The sequence below is a fragment of the Leptonotus elevatus genome, chromosome 6 (assembly GCF_054856555.1).
Source record: "Leptonotus elevatus isolate MCC_2025b chromosome 6, RoL_Lele_1.0, whole genome shotgun sequence".
Taxonomy (NCBI): Eukaryota; Metazoa; Chordata; class Actinopteri; order Syngnathiformes; family Syngnathidae; genus Leptonotus; species Leptonotus elevatus.
The window spans coordinates 17340165-17357249 of record NC_141244.1 but is presented as its reverse complement, the minus strand read 5'-3'; the positions used below and the strand labels follow the sequence as shown (position 1 = coordinate 17357249).

Below are 17085 nucleotides of genomic sequence, written 5' to 3'. Positions count from 1 at the left end.
GCCCGAGAGGGCATCCGCGTATTTCTAAAAACAAATCAGACCTCAGAGGAACTGCTACTCTAATTGACTAATTGACTATTTGAGTCACTGTGGTGTCAGTCCACCCCCCCCCCCCCCAAAAAAAAAAAGTCGGAATGGTACCTCCCATCTGTTCGTCATCCTCCATGAAACAGGAAGAAATCTGTTAACTAACAAACAGATGGACAACCAATCACTTATGTAATACTTAAGCATTTTTTCCCCCTTGTGTTAACCATTTGACTTTGGTGGAGGTATGCACGCTCACTGTTATATTTCATTATAGCGTTGCTAAAATGACAAATGTAATCGTATACTGTAGTAGTACATAAGTGATGGACGAATGAAGCTTCATGAACCACTTGTGATATTTTTGACTCCTCTAGATGGCACCCTTGATTTAAAGATGCAGTAGAAATGTAATCAATTTCCATTACACTAGCCTTTATATTTAAAACAAGAGCACCATCTAAAAAAAAATAAAAAAAATCATAATATAGCCCGAAACACTTTAGAATTCATTGTAATGCTTTTGTCAGCAGTCACATCATCAATAAATGCAAGGGAGCCAGTAAGAGGTGATAGTCAATGCCATAAATATAATTTCATTCATTTCTGACTGTATTTTACATACACATTTGAAAATGTTAAACCTTTTTTTTTTTTACGTCATGCAGAAATTACCTGGCCCATCCGTGCATTTGAAAAACCCAATGTGACCCTTGAGCACAAAACCACACTAGTAGTTGAGCAAATAAAAGGCCTGCCAACTCTTTGCGGAAATAAGTAGATCACATTTTGCATGGCGCGTCGCAATGTCATCAAATTCAAGGTTCAAGAAAAATGTAAACTCACTTTCTGATCTCTTGAATAATAAAATCTCTCCAGCAAATATCGGAGAGGAGGATGTTTCTCTCTTTCTGCATTAAACTCTACGATGTGCAATCTAATCTTTACATGTATTTTACTTTTTTTTATAGTCACGTTCATCTCCGCTTGTCCTTCCACTGTGTTTCATTTGTGAGCTTTATCTTTTGACCTTGAGCGTTTTGTAGCATCCGTCATACGGGCTAAGTGTGGACGTCAGCACGAGCCAAAACCCTTTTACTTCTTTTATCTCGTCTCCTTTTTTTTTTGCTTATTAACAGTAGAAACACACTCACACATCTCCAGGACATTTTAATTAGAGCGGACACGAAGACACACACACACACAAAATCTGAGTCTCAGAGCGTCTCGGGGCAATCTTGGATCCGTCCTCTCCTTTCGACCATAATGCCTTTAATCGTTATTATCTAATTAGCGGAAGGCTTCTTTGTAACCGAGCGCATTGCTTTTGTTCAAAGTTTGCCGGAAGATTGGCAATGCCTCACGTTTTGTCTCATGACCCTCACCGCCTTGACAACAGCCGACCTCTGTTTCAATCCCGTAAATCCCATTCGATCCCCCATCCCAGGGCATATTATTCATCATTGCATGCGTGGAAAAGATGACATAACACTTACATGGTTACCGCCCTCTCCTCCGGGTTCGATCAGATACGTGTGATTGCCATCGAAAAACATGCCACTGAAAGAGAGGAAAGGGGAGAAAACGCCACATGACACAAACAGCTTTTTGTATTCATCGCGTTCCAAATGATGATGCTAATGACACTCAGCAGAGTTTTCAAGTTGTCAACTGTTAGAGAATAATTTAAATATTTTTTAAACAAACCTTGTAATGATGACGATATATTTTCAAGAAATAAAAAAAAGTTTTTGTAAAAACGCACCGTTCCAAATTATGCACAGCAGTGTTTCAAGACTTGTAGGATGTGAAGGGATCGATACCACTTTTTTTCAGACCGATACCATGAGTCATTGATACCACAAGTACTGTTGATACATAACATTTCCCAACAAAAAAACAATGGCATATAATTTGAAAGAAAGACCTATATATCCTAACATAGAATTTTCCTTAAAATTCGATTAAATTAATGGGAATTTTCTATTTTTCTAGTTTCTAATTTGTAGTCCGTGATCGTAAAAACGCCAGGTGCTGTCGTGAGTACAGATACTTTAAAATAAGGCCGGGTATCGGGCCGATACCGGGTATCGGGCTGATACCGGGTATCGGGACTCACCCATCCATAGTAAAATAGTAATTTGTAGAATTTGCAGCATTATTTGCTTAAAACAAAAGATATTTCAATCAAAAACATGAAGAAGCTCATACCGGCCAATTAAATCAGATAGCAGATTAACTCATTCACTGCCATTGACGGCTGTAGACGTCAAAAATTCATTGAACCTATTTCTATTAGTTTAACATTTTTTCCCCCACTTTTGTTATTAAGAGTATGAAAACCTTGAATTTTTTTATCGTACATTTAGAACAGATATAAAATGTGTGATTAATCGTGAGTTAACTAGTGAAATTGTGCGATTAATTACAATAAAAAATGTTAATCGCCTGTCGCCCCTAATTTTTAATAATCGATTTTTATAATGAATTTATGGCAGTGAATGAGTTCATCTCTGGCCCAAGAATACATGACATTATTGATGGCCGAGTACTGATACATGATATCGGCATCGGGCCAATATCAACCTTATTTTAAGGTATCTGGTACTTCTGGAAGCTGCCGATACCAGCCACGAAACACAAGGCAAAAAATAAAAATAAAAATTCGGATACTGAGTGCTAAGTCCTAAATCCTCCTTGGCAGGAGTTGTCACCATACTGCAGCAGTTTCCCACATCAGCGAATCAAGAAAGGTCATCGTTTTAATGAAATTTTATATACATGAGATATCTTGGACATTACTTTAGTGTATTTTGATTATAATAAAAAAAAAAAAAAAAGTTGCAGCACATCAAAGTGGCATCACTTCAAGATCACACTTTCACTGACTCAGAATGTCATTGAAGTCAAACGCTTGACCGTCCTCAAATGATTGCCGCACATTATGGCATTGAACGTACGTGTACGCGCGCGTCACTGGCAGGAGCACTCCTTTTAATAAGTCACAGATCAATTTCTCATGGAGCAGCTGTGTGAAGGTCTTCGCCATCTACGGTACGCGAGCCCACGAGCACCTGAAGTGACCGCGCCGCGTCCCTTAATTAACTTTATCTGAAGCTTTTAGGAGATTGCTGGTGTCAAGCTGCGAAGTCAGGAACTCGTGCGCACAATTTGCCTCCTTTTTTTTCTCTCCGGCCTTTTAATCCCCCAAGTCGTAGAAAGAAGAACTAAAAAACCACCGAGTATTTAGTTAGTGATCCATGTGAAAATTCACTCAGCCTAAAAGGAGCCAAAAGTGTCCATTTCTCTAATACTTAAAAGCTTTTATTATACGACTTTTATTGGAAATTCACTATATTACCATAAACCACTATATTCAGTGTAGACATTTTCTTCCATCTTTTGAATTAAAAAACAAACAAAACAATGAAACTGCTTATAGAGTATCTATATCAGAAAATCAAACATGATATAAAAGTGAGTAGGGGTGTGAATTGCCTAGTACCTGGCGATTCGATTCGTATCACGATTCATATGTCACGATTCGATTCGATTAATCCCGGTACAAATCTATAAATTGATTATTGCGATTTTTTTCCCCCTCAAATTTAGAAAATACTAATCAGTAAACTTGTAAAATTCAGGTTGCAGTCTGTTTCATGTTTGAACAGCACTGAAATAAAATATTAAGGCTTAATGTTCCATTAATATAACATTCTTCCATGCTTAATGTGTGAATCCTAACCCTAAGTAAGATGTTATGTTTAAAAATCGATTCAAGAATTGCGCGCTGTAATATCGCGATATATTGCCGGAACGATTTTTTCCTAACACCCCTAAAGTGAGTGACATGGTGTTGAATGTTTGAAAAAAAGATTTTTAATTCACTCCCAAGGCTGTTTTTGTGCATGTTTTTGCTATCGTATTGCTATAGTGCATAATATCTACACGGTAAAGAGATGAAAACGGCACACGATATTTATGCGTATGTGTGCGTGATGTGTATCGGCATTCTGAAAACCAACTCAAGCCAATGGTGAACGATCTTCATTGACATGACGGCTGAAGATGCGAACAGGATCTGTCTGTATGCGGTTAAAAGCTATTATTGCACTGTAGGCTTAAGTTTCTGTTGTGTGTGCGTGTGTGTGTGTGTGCGTGTGTGTGTGTGAGTGTGTGCATAAAACACACAGAGGGGAGAAAGCAGGATGCATATTATGGTAAATACCTGACGCAGCTTATGGGAAGTACTCTCTCTGCAATGTCTGACACTGTTGTGCAGCCCACGCACAAACATGCACAATTCTATTCCTATGGCATAGTAGTCACTACTAGAATAAGTCCACATTACATGACATTAATATCATCATAACATTATCATAGCCCATCAAAGTAGGTGATCCTCGGTTGTTATTGCAAATACGGTATTTGTTGGCCTTATTACCAAATGCACCTTCCAAATGAGTTAAATACTGATATTTTGATGCTATTATTAAATGTTGCACATTTGTACTTTTCCTGCTAACTGATATAAATGGCATAGCAATTATATTGGAATGCACAGAAATAATCCTTTTTTTTTTTTTATCGAATCCAACATATAATTTGCTAGAGTGACGACGCCATTGAATAACGCAAATGTTATTAGAAGCCTATGCTTAATTAGGCTTGCTCAGCGTTTGCACACGCCATAATTAGAAGATTTTTCTTGCCTGCATTGAGGAGTTGATGCTCCGATGAATAAAATCATGATTGTCCAAATAAAAATGCAGGGGTGCAAATGATATCATTAGCTGCGCAGAAATGAAGTTTACATTTCTATATTTTAATGACATGCATAACTGGAAAAAAAAAATGTCGTGCATGAATTCTTCTGATTAGACAGAGATCTGTCATTCAATGAAATTGTTTCGATGCTATGACTAAACACGAATTAAAATGCAGATTTCAATATGAAATAACCTCACACTTGTAATGAATCACACCGCCAATATGAATATTTTTTTGCATTTGCATTGCATATAGCGTAGTTGCCTCCTTAAAAAGGGCACTGAATGGAAATGGTTTGTACTACCTGTCTGATTTAAAATGTTAAAACAAAGCAGACGGCGGCGAAATTGAATCAACATTGATGTCAATGCGAGATGGGACTATGCCTCCGGATGCTTACTCTCTAATTCACATAAGCACATGTATTATATGTACTTACTGTAGGCCATGACAGGTAGAAAGGGCTGCGAAGGAGTGAGGAATATCTCTGACTTTGCCCTGGTAGTAGCAATGCTCTCCTCCCTGTAAACACACACACACAGGATTATACATTTGCTTAAATCTGAAAATGTCTCAAATATGGCCAAAACGTAACACAACAAAGTAAATGTGTGTGAAATGCGTGAACTAAATGGGGGTTAGTGTTTGTTTACCTTAAATGCTAATCGTTAGCGCGCTAATGCTAATCGTGATTGCTAACCGTTTAGCATAGGCTCATTTTGATAGTATTTAATAATGCTCATGCACAAATGATAAGTAATTAGTGATTATATCCACTCAATTAACTCATGTAGATATAATGCTGTATGTGTGAACTAAATGGTGGTTAGTGTTTGTTTACCTTCAGTGGTAATCGCCACGCACTAATGCTGATTGCGATTGCTAACGGTTTAGCATAGGCCAATTTTGTTGGTGTTGAATAATGCATACATGTACAGAAGATAATAAATAATGAGTAGTTATATCCACTCAATTCAACTCATGGTCAACCTTAGTGGATTAACAAAAAAATATATATTTTTAAATTAAAAAATGAAAGACATTAATGGGTGGGTGGCGATAACCATTTTAAAAAGTTTCGATAGTGACAGCACTCGTGACATGGCATGACTCCTTCTTGCGATTAGCTCCAAGTCAAACCTTAGATCAAAGGTTGCCAACTTTTTTTGAAACAGAGTTGCTTCTTGAGTAGTGGTTAATGTGAAGGGATACCATTTTATGGATTTAAACGTTTTTCTCATATTGGGCAAATGAACCGATTATGCATTACGGCACAGTTGCATGCTGCTATGTTGCATTTTGTGTGGCATGAACGTGTGGCCTGGTGCGCGACTTTTGTCTCATTGTATCATCACTCTTTTCCCTCCCAACTTCAGCACATCTTCTCCCTGTCTACTTACAACCTCTACCGTTATGCACGCCTGCACCTTCTCTTGCTCCCTGCAAGTAAACACGTTCATTTTTGCAAAGAAGTAAATGTACATGGTCTAAGTGCTCGGCGGGGCCATCTCTTCTTCCTGGTTGCTTCCTCGCTGCCTAACAGCCATTAGGGAAGACAGGAAGCCGGACTCCCTCAGGAAAGTCAGCTTTTATCAGGATCAATTACCGCCATGATGCAGCGCCTCGCGACGCACCGCAGCGCAATACGCCCCGCCTGGTTTGCGGCGTTAAAAGCATGCTGGACATGCTAGGACATTAAAACCTGTGACTGTGCTTCTGCAGTCGTTTCACTGCATTTTTTAATTTTTTTTATTTTTTTTTACTTATTAGCTCCATTTTCTTCTATCTATAGACTATTTATAGATATACAAGGAAGTGCATGTAAAATGTTGTGTAGTGGCTTCCTGGAGACGCAGTGATAACAAAATGTCAAATATGACTTTTTCATTGCTTTGGCGTATGGCTGCAGGGTAAACACGGGACTAATTAAATATAATTGATTATGGCCCTGTTCCATTTAGGTGGGGCAAGGGCTAATAATAATGTACATGCTGGCTCGAGCCAAGGGTTGTGACACACTTAACAGAATGGAGACATACTTTCTGGACTCGTCTTGTACTCATTTGGAGTCAAATGAATTGAACCCTTTATAAAATATGACATATATTTGATTGGTTATTGCATCATAACTTATATAATATATGAAGTTAAAAAAAACAAAAAAAGTTCTACAACAACATGCTCTAACAAAAAAAACTATTAAAAGTTATGTATAAAATGAAGATAAGTAATATCACGATTGTAATATCAAATACACTTAAAATGGCAAATGTAAACATGCAAAAATATAAGACGTGCTAACTGGTTATATATAATTAAATATTTGTTCATCAACACCTCTGGTTGATGCTGACCATAAGGCCCACATATGAGGTGATTTTAATTCAGTTTTTCTTTCTCAGAGCGAGACAAATTAGGAACCGTCATAAAGTGTTTACACTAATGATGGTGTTGTGTCTTTTTTTTATTTTTTTTATTTGTCAAGCTTAAACTGATCTTATCACAGATATGTTTATGGCTCACACTATTGCAACTATTTTCTTCAGTTTCTCCACAATTGTTTTGTACTGTAAAAGCTTTTTTTGTAAGATTGAAAATGTCATTCTTGAGAAATGATCTCTTCATTTATGTCATATTGACTTTATTCTCATGACCGGAAAAGCTCTGATTTCAATATTGGCAGGTTCAAGTGCACCCTGTAATGCTCCAATGACCTCCATATTGGGCAACGAGTCAAGAAACGCTTCCTTTCTGTAATATTTAGCTAAAATAGATGCGGGAATTAATTTATAAACAAACATCGTATGCCGACGTCAACATCATTAGGTTAATTCTTACAGTATCCAAAATTGTGCTAATTTGCAGTTTAGCAGTGTCGCTCCTAATCCATCTTGAAAGTAGCACTTACGCAACACAAGTCCTCCGTGGGTTTCCTCGAGCAGACGGTTAGATTGTTGCGGATTACCACTTTTAATCTCGTGTTAGTCAAAGTTATACGCCACACATACTTCAATTCCACGGGAATCCAACATGCGGGGAGACTATTTGATTCGGATTTACGACTGTCAATAAACTTTAAAGGGCCCAGAGAGAGAGAAGAACAAGCGGCATCATTGCATGAAGTTATAAAAAAATAAAATTAAAAAAAAGTGCTACAACGGACCGTCGGGGATATGACACATAAATCTGAGTTGGAGTAGCGTAGAAAGAAGAATGATTTGCAGAATCTTACAGCAGTGACGACCGTCTTCCCTTTCTCGGACAAATGCTTCTCCACGTACTCTGAAGACAGCAGATCGCTGGAAGAGAGAAGGCAGAGGGGGGGGGGGGGAAGGTCAGAAAAGTTGTGATTTTCATTCAAGCGTCACATTTTATGGAATAATCAAATTTTGTCTGAGCGTTTCAAAGCATCGGCTCGGCTAATTATGACCATCGAGGAGGAGGCATGAGGCTATTTCCAGACCGCAAACACAATGAAACAAATTTGAGACGACGTGTGTGTCTGCGAATGTGTGCGTGTTTAACATTGCACTCAAGGACGAATAGAGGTTGCAGTAAAAAAAAATAAAAAAAATGGCAACACTGGCAGAAGAGGAAATGAATTGAGAGCGCAAGTAGAAGGAAGACTGTGAAGCCAGTGTGTGTGTGTGCTTTCTCAATAGTAAGTATCCCAGAGGAGATACTCTCACACACACACACACACACTACTAGTTCAACTTGAGACAAAGACGTATAGCCATAATGAACAATATGCTGCAGAGGCAAAGTATAAAAACCAAACAGCAAAAAAGAAAAATTGGATTCAAGTGTAAAAATCTCATTTAAAGTGAATGAGTGTGTTTTAAATGGACGCGGAACAGACTCACGTTGAAGTTTTATTTTTATTTTATTTTTACTTCAGAGGCCTGTTTTTCCTGAAAAACATGGTTGAACTCCAAATTGTGCCTTTTTGGTTTATGGTTTTATTGAACATATAAACACATTACAAGTCTAAATTAAATTAAAAAGAAAACAAGAATAGGAAGAAAGAAAAATTGTATATGTTCAAAAGGGCTAAGATGAAGTTAAAAAACGTATCTAGTCCTACCCCTTATTCGTTTTATAAAATGATAAGGTAATGTATTTCAACGAAAGGAAATGTATAAACCCAATCATATATACAAGTGCACTTTAACACATTTGCCAGCAACATATGTACATGAAATTCATATACATTTATAAATCATATCCTCATACTCGCATATACAATTTTCATTACACTCATACCGATACGTCCAAAGAAATTACAGCATATATACATTTTTTAACAGCTCATGACTGATGTAAGTAATTTTTTTGAACTTTGCTTTTAAACAGGTCCGTTCCAAAATCATTCCACAAATTAACACCTTTTACAGAAACACACCTTTGCTTAATATTTGTTCTTGTTTAAAGTGTTTTAAAAAATTCAGGGACATGTGACAAAAACATCACGATTTTCTCTCGAAAAGTTGTTTTGGCCACACGTTTACCAACAACGAGGCCCACGAAGCACAAAACAAGTTGTGTTCTCCCCTATTACACCAAAGATATGTGAGCTAAGGTGTATCACTACTTTTCCTGCCTCACAACAGACTCGCACAGGAAATAAGACTCCTCTGTAAGACTAATGGCGTGCTCGGGTAATAAAAGCGCAGAGAGGAGGGAGATCAAAATGGAAAGATGGAGGAACGGCCATCATGGGGGGAATAAAGAGGCGGCGAATGTTAACGAGAGGGAGGTGTCAAACGCAGACCTCGGGGCTCTAACCGATATCCCATCATGCACCGCTCCAAGGTCCTTCCGGGAACAACCCTGCGCCATCACGGCTGTGTAATAAGAGCCACGGCGCTCATTATTTGACAGCCTCCGTTTGCGCATCATCGCTCACCTCAGACGACCAGCAGGCAACACATTAAAGGCGCGCTGGGATGACAGGACGAAAGTTACGCGCGCGTGCGTACACGCTACTGTGATGAAGACATGCTCTGTGGGTCAAAGGCGCGCTGTTAGCCTTTGTTCTGCTGGGATGTGTGTTTAAGATTCACAGCTTGTGATCTTCAGCCACGCTGAGCCAGCCCGGGGAGGGGAGGGGGGGGGGGGGGGGGGCATACTGAGGCGGCATCGAAACCGCAGACTCTGTTGGAGGGGGCACGATAACACAGTGCAGAATTAAGTCTTGCAGGATTTAAATAATTTATTAGACAAAGACGCAAAAACGCAACCCACACTCAGCGCCCCCCCCCCTCATCATGTTAACATGCTGATTTTCCAATAAACGTTCTTGTAATACTGCCACATACTTCAAAATAGGGCCTGACCAATTAATTGGCCGATAGTGGCTCTTGCTGGTTTATTTATTAACTTTTTTTAAACATAGTAACACAATGATAATGATGGGTTGTTTTTTGTGTGTGTTTTTTTTGTTTTGTTTTTGCTCTTTGTGGAATCTGATACTGACTGTGTTGCTTTTGTTATTGCCTGAAACAAACAAAAAAATTAATGAATCAAAGTTCAACCCCCCCCCCCCCCCCCAAAATGTAAGATTTTTGCTATTTTTTCTCCTGTAACATTAGAAATCAAAATTCATATCGTTATTGTTGTAAGCGGGGACCGTTTTAATGGATCGACTGATTAATTGGTTATCGGAATTTAATTGTAGCTAATACCAGAATTGGCATCAAAAGATCGGCCCTTTTATTCTGTATGTACATAAATTATTTGATCCCATGTTGAATTTGTCAAATTATACACAAAGCTCTTAACTCATTCACTCCCAGCCATTTTCACTGAAGCAACCCCCATCACTCCCGGCTGTTTTCCTGGATTTTGACTGATTTTGCAAGGCCCACAGAATATTGAAAGATTAGAGTCTGTTCTTTCATCAGGATTTTTTTTTATTTCGATCTGTTTCAGTTTTGCAGCAATTAGCATAAGAATAGCTAAGTTTCATCATTATTCACAAATCTGTTTAAAATAGTGGGGAAAACAGCTTGTTGCAACATAGTTGATTGCTCATACTCTGCTGCCACCTGCTGGCAACTACCATTGCTTCAAGCGTTCTCTTCAGTTCAGTTCAGTGGCCGCATCAAAGCCTTCTGTAAACTCTAGCATAAAAACGTTTTTGGGACCATGGTGACATTTAAAATAGAACGTATAAAAACGTTTTTGGGACCAGGTTAATATTTAAAATAGAACGTATTTATACGTTTTTGGGAGCAAATTCGTTTTACTTGTCTCCAATTCTTTTGCCTGTTTATTGATTAAAATAATATAGAAAGTCACTCAAAATGGCATGAAAGTGAAATGAGCCAACTGTTGATTTTAATTATTGCTCCCAAAGCTTAGCTGGTGCTCATGTGGCATTCAATGTGTATAAACTAAGCACACTTGTTCTAAGAATCGTTTTTACTAGTAAGTGGTAATTAATTATTATAGTAACGAATTAGCCTTATTAATCACACACAAACACAGCTGAGCACATTTCGAATTCCGTTGCTGACCAAAACAGCAGTACCAAAACAGTCTCTCAGTGGAATTAAAGTGTGGAATCGTATTGCATGTTGCAGTATTCGATTTTTCAGGTATACATGATATTATTGTGTTGAGTAGACAACCTTTTCATATAGGTTTATGTTACTCTCATTCACTGGGTTCATGACCTTCTTCTTTTCAACAGTCTACTTATCCTCCCCTCTGCTGAAAGATGTTTTTCTCCACCGAGACGCCGCGGCAACGTCTTGTGTTGGCGCGCTTGTCAATCAGAGGATTTCCGACCAGACGCTCTGCCGCTCGAGCTGGCAAACCATTCATAAGCAGGCGCGCAAGAGCCATTTACGTCACGCATCACCCCCCCCCCCCTCGCTTTCTCACCCCTTGAATGTCAGCCAGCCCAGTCATGCTACGAACGGACAAAGATGTTGCACTCACAAGGCTTATTCCATTTTATAAGAAGGTTGACGGAAAGAAAAGGAAGCGGTAAAAAGCAGACTGGCGTCATCCACCGGGTGTATGTCCTTTTTTTCTCGGCATTTAGAGCACACATTGAGGAGGAACATACAAACTGCAAACATAAAAGTGCATAAAATGCATCACTATGTATCTACAGTGGAGGTTTGTGTCCCCATTTATTAGGGGTGGGAAATCTTTGAATGTCTCACGGTTTCGATTCTGATTTTTGGGTCTGCGATTTGATTCAGAATCGATTTTCGATTAAGAACGATTTTTGATTCAAAATGATTTGATTGACAATGATTTCTGCTTCAATCTATAGATGTGCGAGGAATTGTAATGATCTACTCCAGTCTGACTCGCTAATGCTAATTAGCGCGCTACTCGCGGCACTTTTATCACTCAAAAGAACGGCTCCACGCTGCAAAAAAAACAACTTTTACTGGAAACACTTGATCGTGACTTTTTCCTTCTACTCTCTAATGTGGCTACAACTTAACAGTGTATTAGACCGCGTGGAACCACACTGCCCCTAAGTGGCCAATTTGGGTACAACATGAACAGCGCTCCAAATAAAGGCACACACAGACAAAGGCAAGACAGTATAAAATAATTTAAATAAAATCGATTTTGGGACATTAAGAATCGATTTTTCGGCACACACCTAGTATTTATCATCAGTGCATAAATAGTAACATCTGTGGTTACCTGAACGAGAGATTAACATTTTCAAGCGGGAAATAGTCACTATTTTGGGTTTATGTCAGTTAAAAATAAATAAATTTATTAAGTATTGCTGCACACTCTGTGCTGTAAACAGAAACAGTTATATAGCTTTAATGACATGGATAAAACATGGATCGCAGCACAGTATGTATTCAAGCTTAAGAGAAAATCCCACCAGATTGTATGACTGCAGGAATCGCGATGTTTATGAACAATGTACATTATAAATGTTGGCTTTTGCCATGACGTCAACAGTTAAACACATTTTTATTCAACTTGATTTTGAACATTTAAAATGACAATAAAACAAAAGAGCATCATTTGACAATTGTGTCAAAAACCAAACAATAAACAGAGACATACGCCATTCCACAACACAAGTATGAAATATAACTCTTTTTGTTCTCCATAGTTATTCGTTCTCACATCAAATAATAAGACTGCCTTTAGTTTATATTGTATTACAAAATGTGATTATGTTCAGTGAGGTCTAGAAAATACTTTTTTATTATTATTATATATTTAAAACAAGTAGCCCATTTATGTTATAAGTAATTTTGGTAAGTCAAAAAGGTCGACTTTATTTGATTTAAAAAAACAACAACTTTATTCTTAAATGTCACTGTTAAAAAAACAGCCGTCATTATGCTAAGCTGGGTGGTCAATAAGATGAATGTCACTATTGCAATACTTGTAATCTAACCTGGTTACTTTTACAATAAAGTTTCGGTCAGGTAGCTAAATTACTTTTTAATTAAAAGGTAACAGTGGCAACAGCGCAAGCTTCAGGTCTCGTCCCATTTCCCATTCCAATCATCTAGTCCACGGCTCGGCCAATCAGTGTCGACCACACAATTTGCCAAAATCGAAGAGGTTTTATCATTTACGATTGTCAGCTGCGACTCTTTTCCCATCAGATCGCGATGGAAAAAAATCACCCCTAAACAGGATCATCTTTTTACAGGCGTGCAACAATCAGAACTTTGCTAACTGATTTGGTGTTATTATTGTGATGTGTGTTTATACCCCGTTTAAAATTCTTGTCACATTCTGTGTTGCCAGGCACCGCATGGATGAAAAAGCACCAACAGGTTTGGCAGCACTAATGTTGACGCGAGTGTGCGGAGCGATTGGCACAAGCGTGTAGCTAGCAGCCTTTCATTGCTTCCACAAAGGCTGAAGTCTAATCATCCCCAAAAACCACACACATCCATACACGGCACTTCTCTTACTCAAACCCATGTTTTAGAAGGACAGCGGGAGGTTCACAAAAAGGAGCGAACGCGCTACGTCCGAAATGCTGACGGAAGGCGGGGTGAGGGGAGGTGTTAGGTCGGAAAAGGTGGATGAGGACAACAGAGGAGGAAGCGGGGGGTCACTTTGGGGATTGCTACAGCTGCTCGCACCTTAACACCCCCGACTATCCCCACACAGAGGCCCCATTTAAAAGGTCTCACTCTCCAGGCTATAATTCATTTATTCATTAATCACTTATCAGGAATATCTCACTTGGACACCGCTTCTTTCTACACAAGCAGATAGAAGTGATGGCAGTTAACAAATGCTGAGAGGAGGAGCCTTCTTGATTATTAGCATGAAACAAGGTTAATATAGGTCATTAAGACTCAAATAAATAAACAACCAAAACTAAAATTGGAAGAAAAAAACCCCTCAAACTCAAACTATATCGCACATTAGAAAATTTGCGAACATGTTCTTCATTGTCCTTTTTCAATTCATGTAACACAAGCTTTTGGATTTAAAATGTATTTCTCATTATTTATACCTACCGACCTACCCATCCATCCATCCATCTATCTAAAAACTAATACTAAAACTAATAAAAACTAAACCAAAACAAAGTCTTTTTGAACAACGAAAAACTAACAAAGCCTCTCTAAAAACGAGCTGAATATAACTGAATTAAAAAAACAAAGTCAAAATGAAAGAGAGAACCCTGGTCTGAATAAAGTTTAATTTTGAAAATCAGGTTTCCATGCCGGTCCGTCAAAAATATGTCTTTGCGTGGAAAGAATCCGTGGCATGACAACAAGGGTTGGGGTACCACTACTGCAGCACGCAACATACAGGAAGAAGCGCATGGAGCTGTTGCATTATGCAGTATGTGACGAGAACATGCGCGTGGCGTGCGCAGGTGCGGAAATCTCTTGCTTTTTACTTATCATGCAAACTGAGCAAGACAGATCGACAGAAGCTGGAGAAACAGAGAGGTGGCTAAAAAGAGAATCAGGTGAGGCATGGAGTCCATTTATGCTTACTAAACACCCTGGAATGATTACCTGTCAATCACAAGGCAACAGTGAATGCGGTATTGAGAGGAAATCGAACCCGTGGCAGCTGTAAGATATGCCGGCTATGAAAACCACTATGAGATGAGACCGGATGAAAATGTTAGCGGCTCTTCTGTCGGACATTCAACAAGCAAGCTCACCACGTTGATGTTCATTCATAACATTACGCTAGGTGCAAATCGGTTGAGGCTAATGTTAGCTTTCTTGTGCTAGAGGTACTTCCTTAGCTTTTGTGTTGTGTTTTGGCTAGCAAGCAAGTTGTTATATTGACTATTTTGACGTGCCTACTGAAACATGGAGGAAAATGTACCGGTAACTTTTATTTTTAATTTTTATTTTTTTTAGACCTGTTGCCGTTTCCTGTGTCTACATGAACAGCGCACTTGGCTTCTGTAATATTAGCTTGCATGCTTACAATAAAGTTCGGAGCACAAGTTATCAAAACATATTTTTGTTTTCTTTGTTTGATAGTTAAGGTCATCCTGGTTTTTTTATTTTTATGTTATATTAAATTTGTCAAAATGATGTGTACCTTCACATGAATTCAGCACTTTGAGTAACAGATTTATAAAATATATATCTTACATTAGATATCGGTTAATTGTTGCCACGGTATTCCATAAACATTACAAATGTCGGATTCTGCTGACTCATGCCGACTGCAATCTAGCCTTGAGGTTAGTTGGCAAAGTCGATGCGGGTTTCCAATAAAGTAATTCAAGCTGTCAAATCGATGTTATTAAGTGAAACGGTCGCCGTTGACGATTTTCTGCTCTACTTTGCGAACAGTCAGGCGACGAGAGATGCTTGCGTTGCAGATCGTAGTCGTTTGTGTTGGCCACATTGTTATTATTATTATTATTTTTTACTTTTTCCCTCTACTTGTACAACTTATTAGTCCTCACCGAACACATTCAAGAAATATTATAACTCGAGAATGTGAACATGAATTAGAAAATTATTCTCCATTATTCACAACTGCGCATGATTCGACGTCTAAAGCAATAAGTAAAACTGTAAGAGGCGGTTTGGTATGAACGAGGGCACTTCTATTCGTCACAAGGCCCTCCTTTTCAAGTAACTACCTCCCCCAAGCATATAAATATACAAACACGGCGCCCACTCGATTTCCCCCCCATCTGCTGCATCTCCACCCACACAGCAAGCAGGACTAGCGGGTGCTTAAAAGGCATCCACACATCCTATATACTTTTTCCAGTCCTCCCATACTCACTCACTCTTCTCAACTCCCCCATCCCCCCTCACTCCAACATTTGTGCGTTTCTCCTCGCGTCCTCACTAAATCGGATCACGCCTCCTTTCAATAAATCAGCAAGCTGCAGGCAGGCAAGCAGAGGAGGAGAGACGAGGGATGGGGGTACGAATGGAGGGAAAGAGTGGCGTTGGCTTGTATCGGTGTCGCAAGGCGGGTAGAGTGCGCGATACATGATGTGGGAACGAGACAGCAGAGAGAATTAAATCAAGGCCGCACGCCGGTGCGGGTACGAGCGCGCGACGGTCGGCCCCGCATCAGTGGCAAACGCGCGCAGGTTCGTATCAGAGAAGAGCGCTTCCCTCAGCGGTCATTTTTGCAATTTTGTAGTCCAATTCTTGCTCAAGTAATCTAAAATTTGAACGAGATGTGTAAACTAGGTTTAATGTTGCCAGATGTTAAGTCAATCAATTATTTTTGAAACTCAACCGGTGACACAAAACGGATTGTGTTGACCTTTGTGTGATTATGGTGCAATTTGTTGTGCTTGGAGAGAGGATGTAAAAAACGTGACTCAACAAGAAGCGTGTGTGGAATTAAATCAAAGGAAATAAGATGAATCATTTGGATTCCTTTCTTGTAACTCTTCAGTTTCCTCCTCTGATCTTCTTTTAATATTCACACCTTTTTATCTGTCATTATTTTCATCTTGTGTTTTATTAATTAGTTCAACACTTAATGTGCCACTTCTGAGTCCCAACAAGATGACAACATTGCAGGTTTGCACATTATTAACTCATTCACTGCTGTAGACGTCAAAAATGCATTTGAACTAATTATATTAGTTTAACATTTTTTTTCCACTTTTGTTAACAAGAGTATGAAAACCTAAAACTTTTTTTTGTACATTTAGAACAGATATAAAATGTGTGATTGAAGTCATGCGATTAATTACAATTTTAAAAAATTAATCGCCTGACGGCCCTAATTTTTAATGATCTTTTCTTAATAAAAAAAAATATAAAAAAAAAAGTCTAGGTTTTCATACTCTTGTTAACAAAAGTGGGG

General features: G+C 38.7%; 1 protein-coding gene across 3 annotated transcripts in view; it reads right to left on the bottom strand.

Moving 5' to 3' along the window:
- The window catches only part of adam22 (ADAM metallopeptidase domain 22), a 50906-nt gene that overhangs the window by 25057 nt on the left and 8764 nt on the right, over positions 1–17085 (bottom strand). For all 3 annotated transcript variants that reach the window (XM_086077549.1, XM_086077547.1, XM_086077548.1), the window contains exons 4-6: positions 8030–8096; positions 5237–5319; positions 1524–1587 (exon numbers count right to left, since the gene is read on the bottom strand). In XM_086077549.1, the coding sequence (XP_085933675.1) occupies positions 1524–1587; positions 5237–5319; positions 8030–8096 (214 nt within the window). The remainder of the gene's footprint in view (positions 1–1523; positions 1588–5236; positions 5320–8029; positions 8097–17085) is intronic.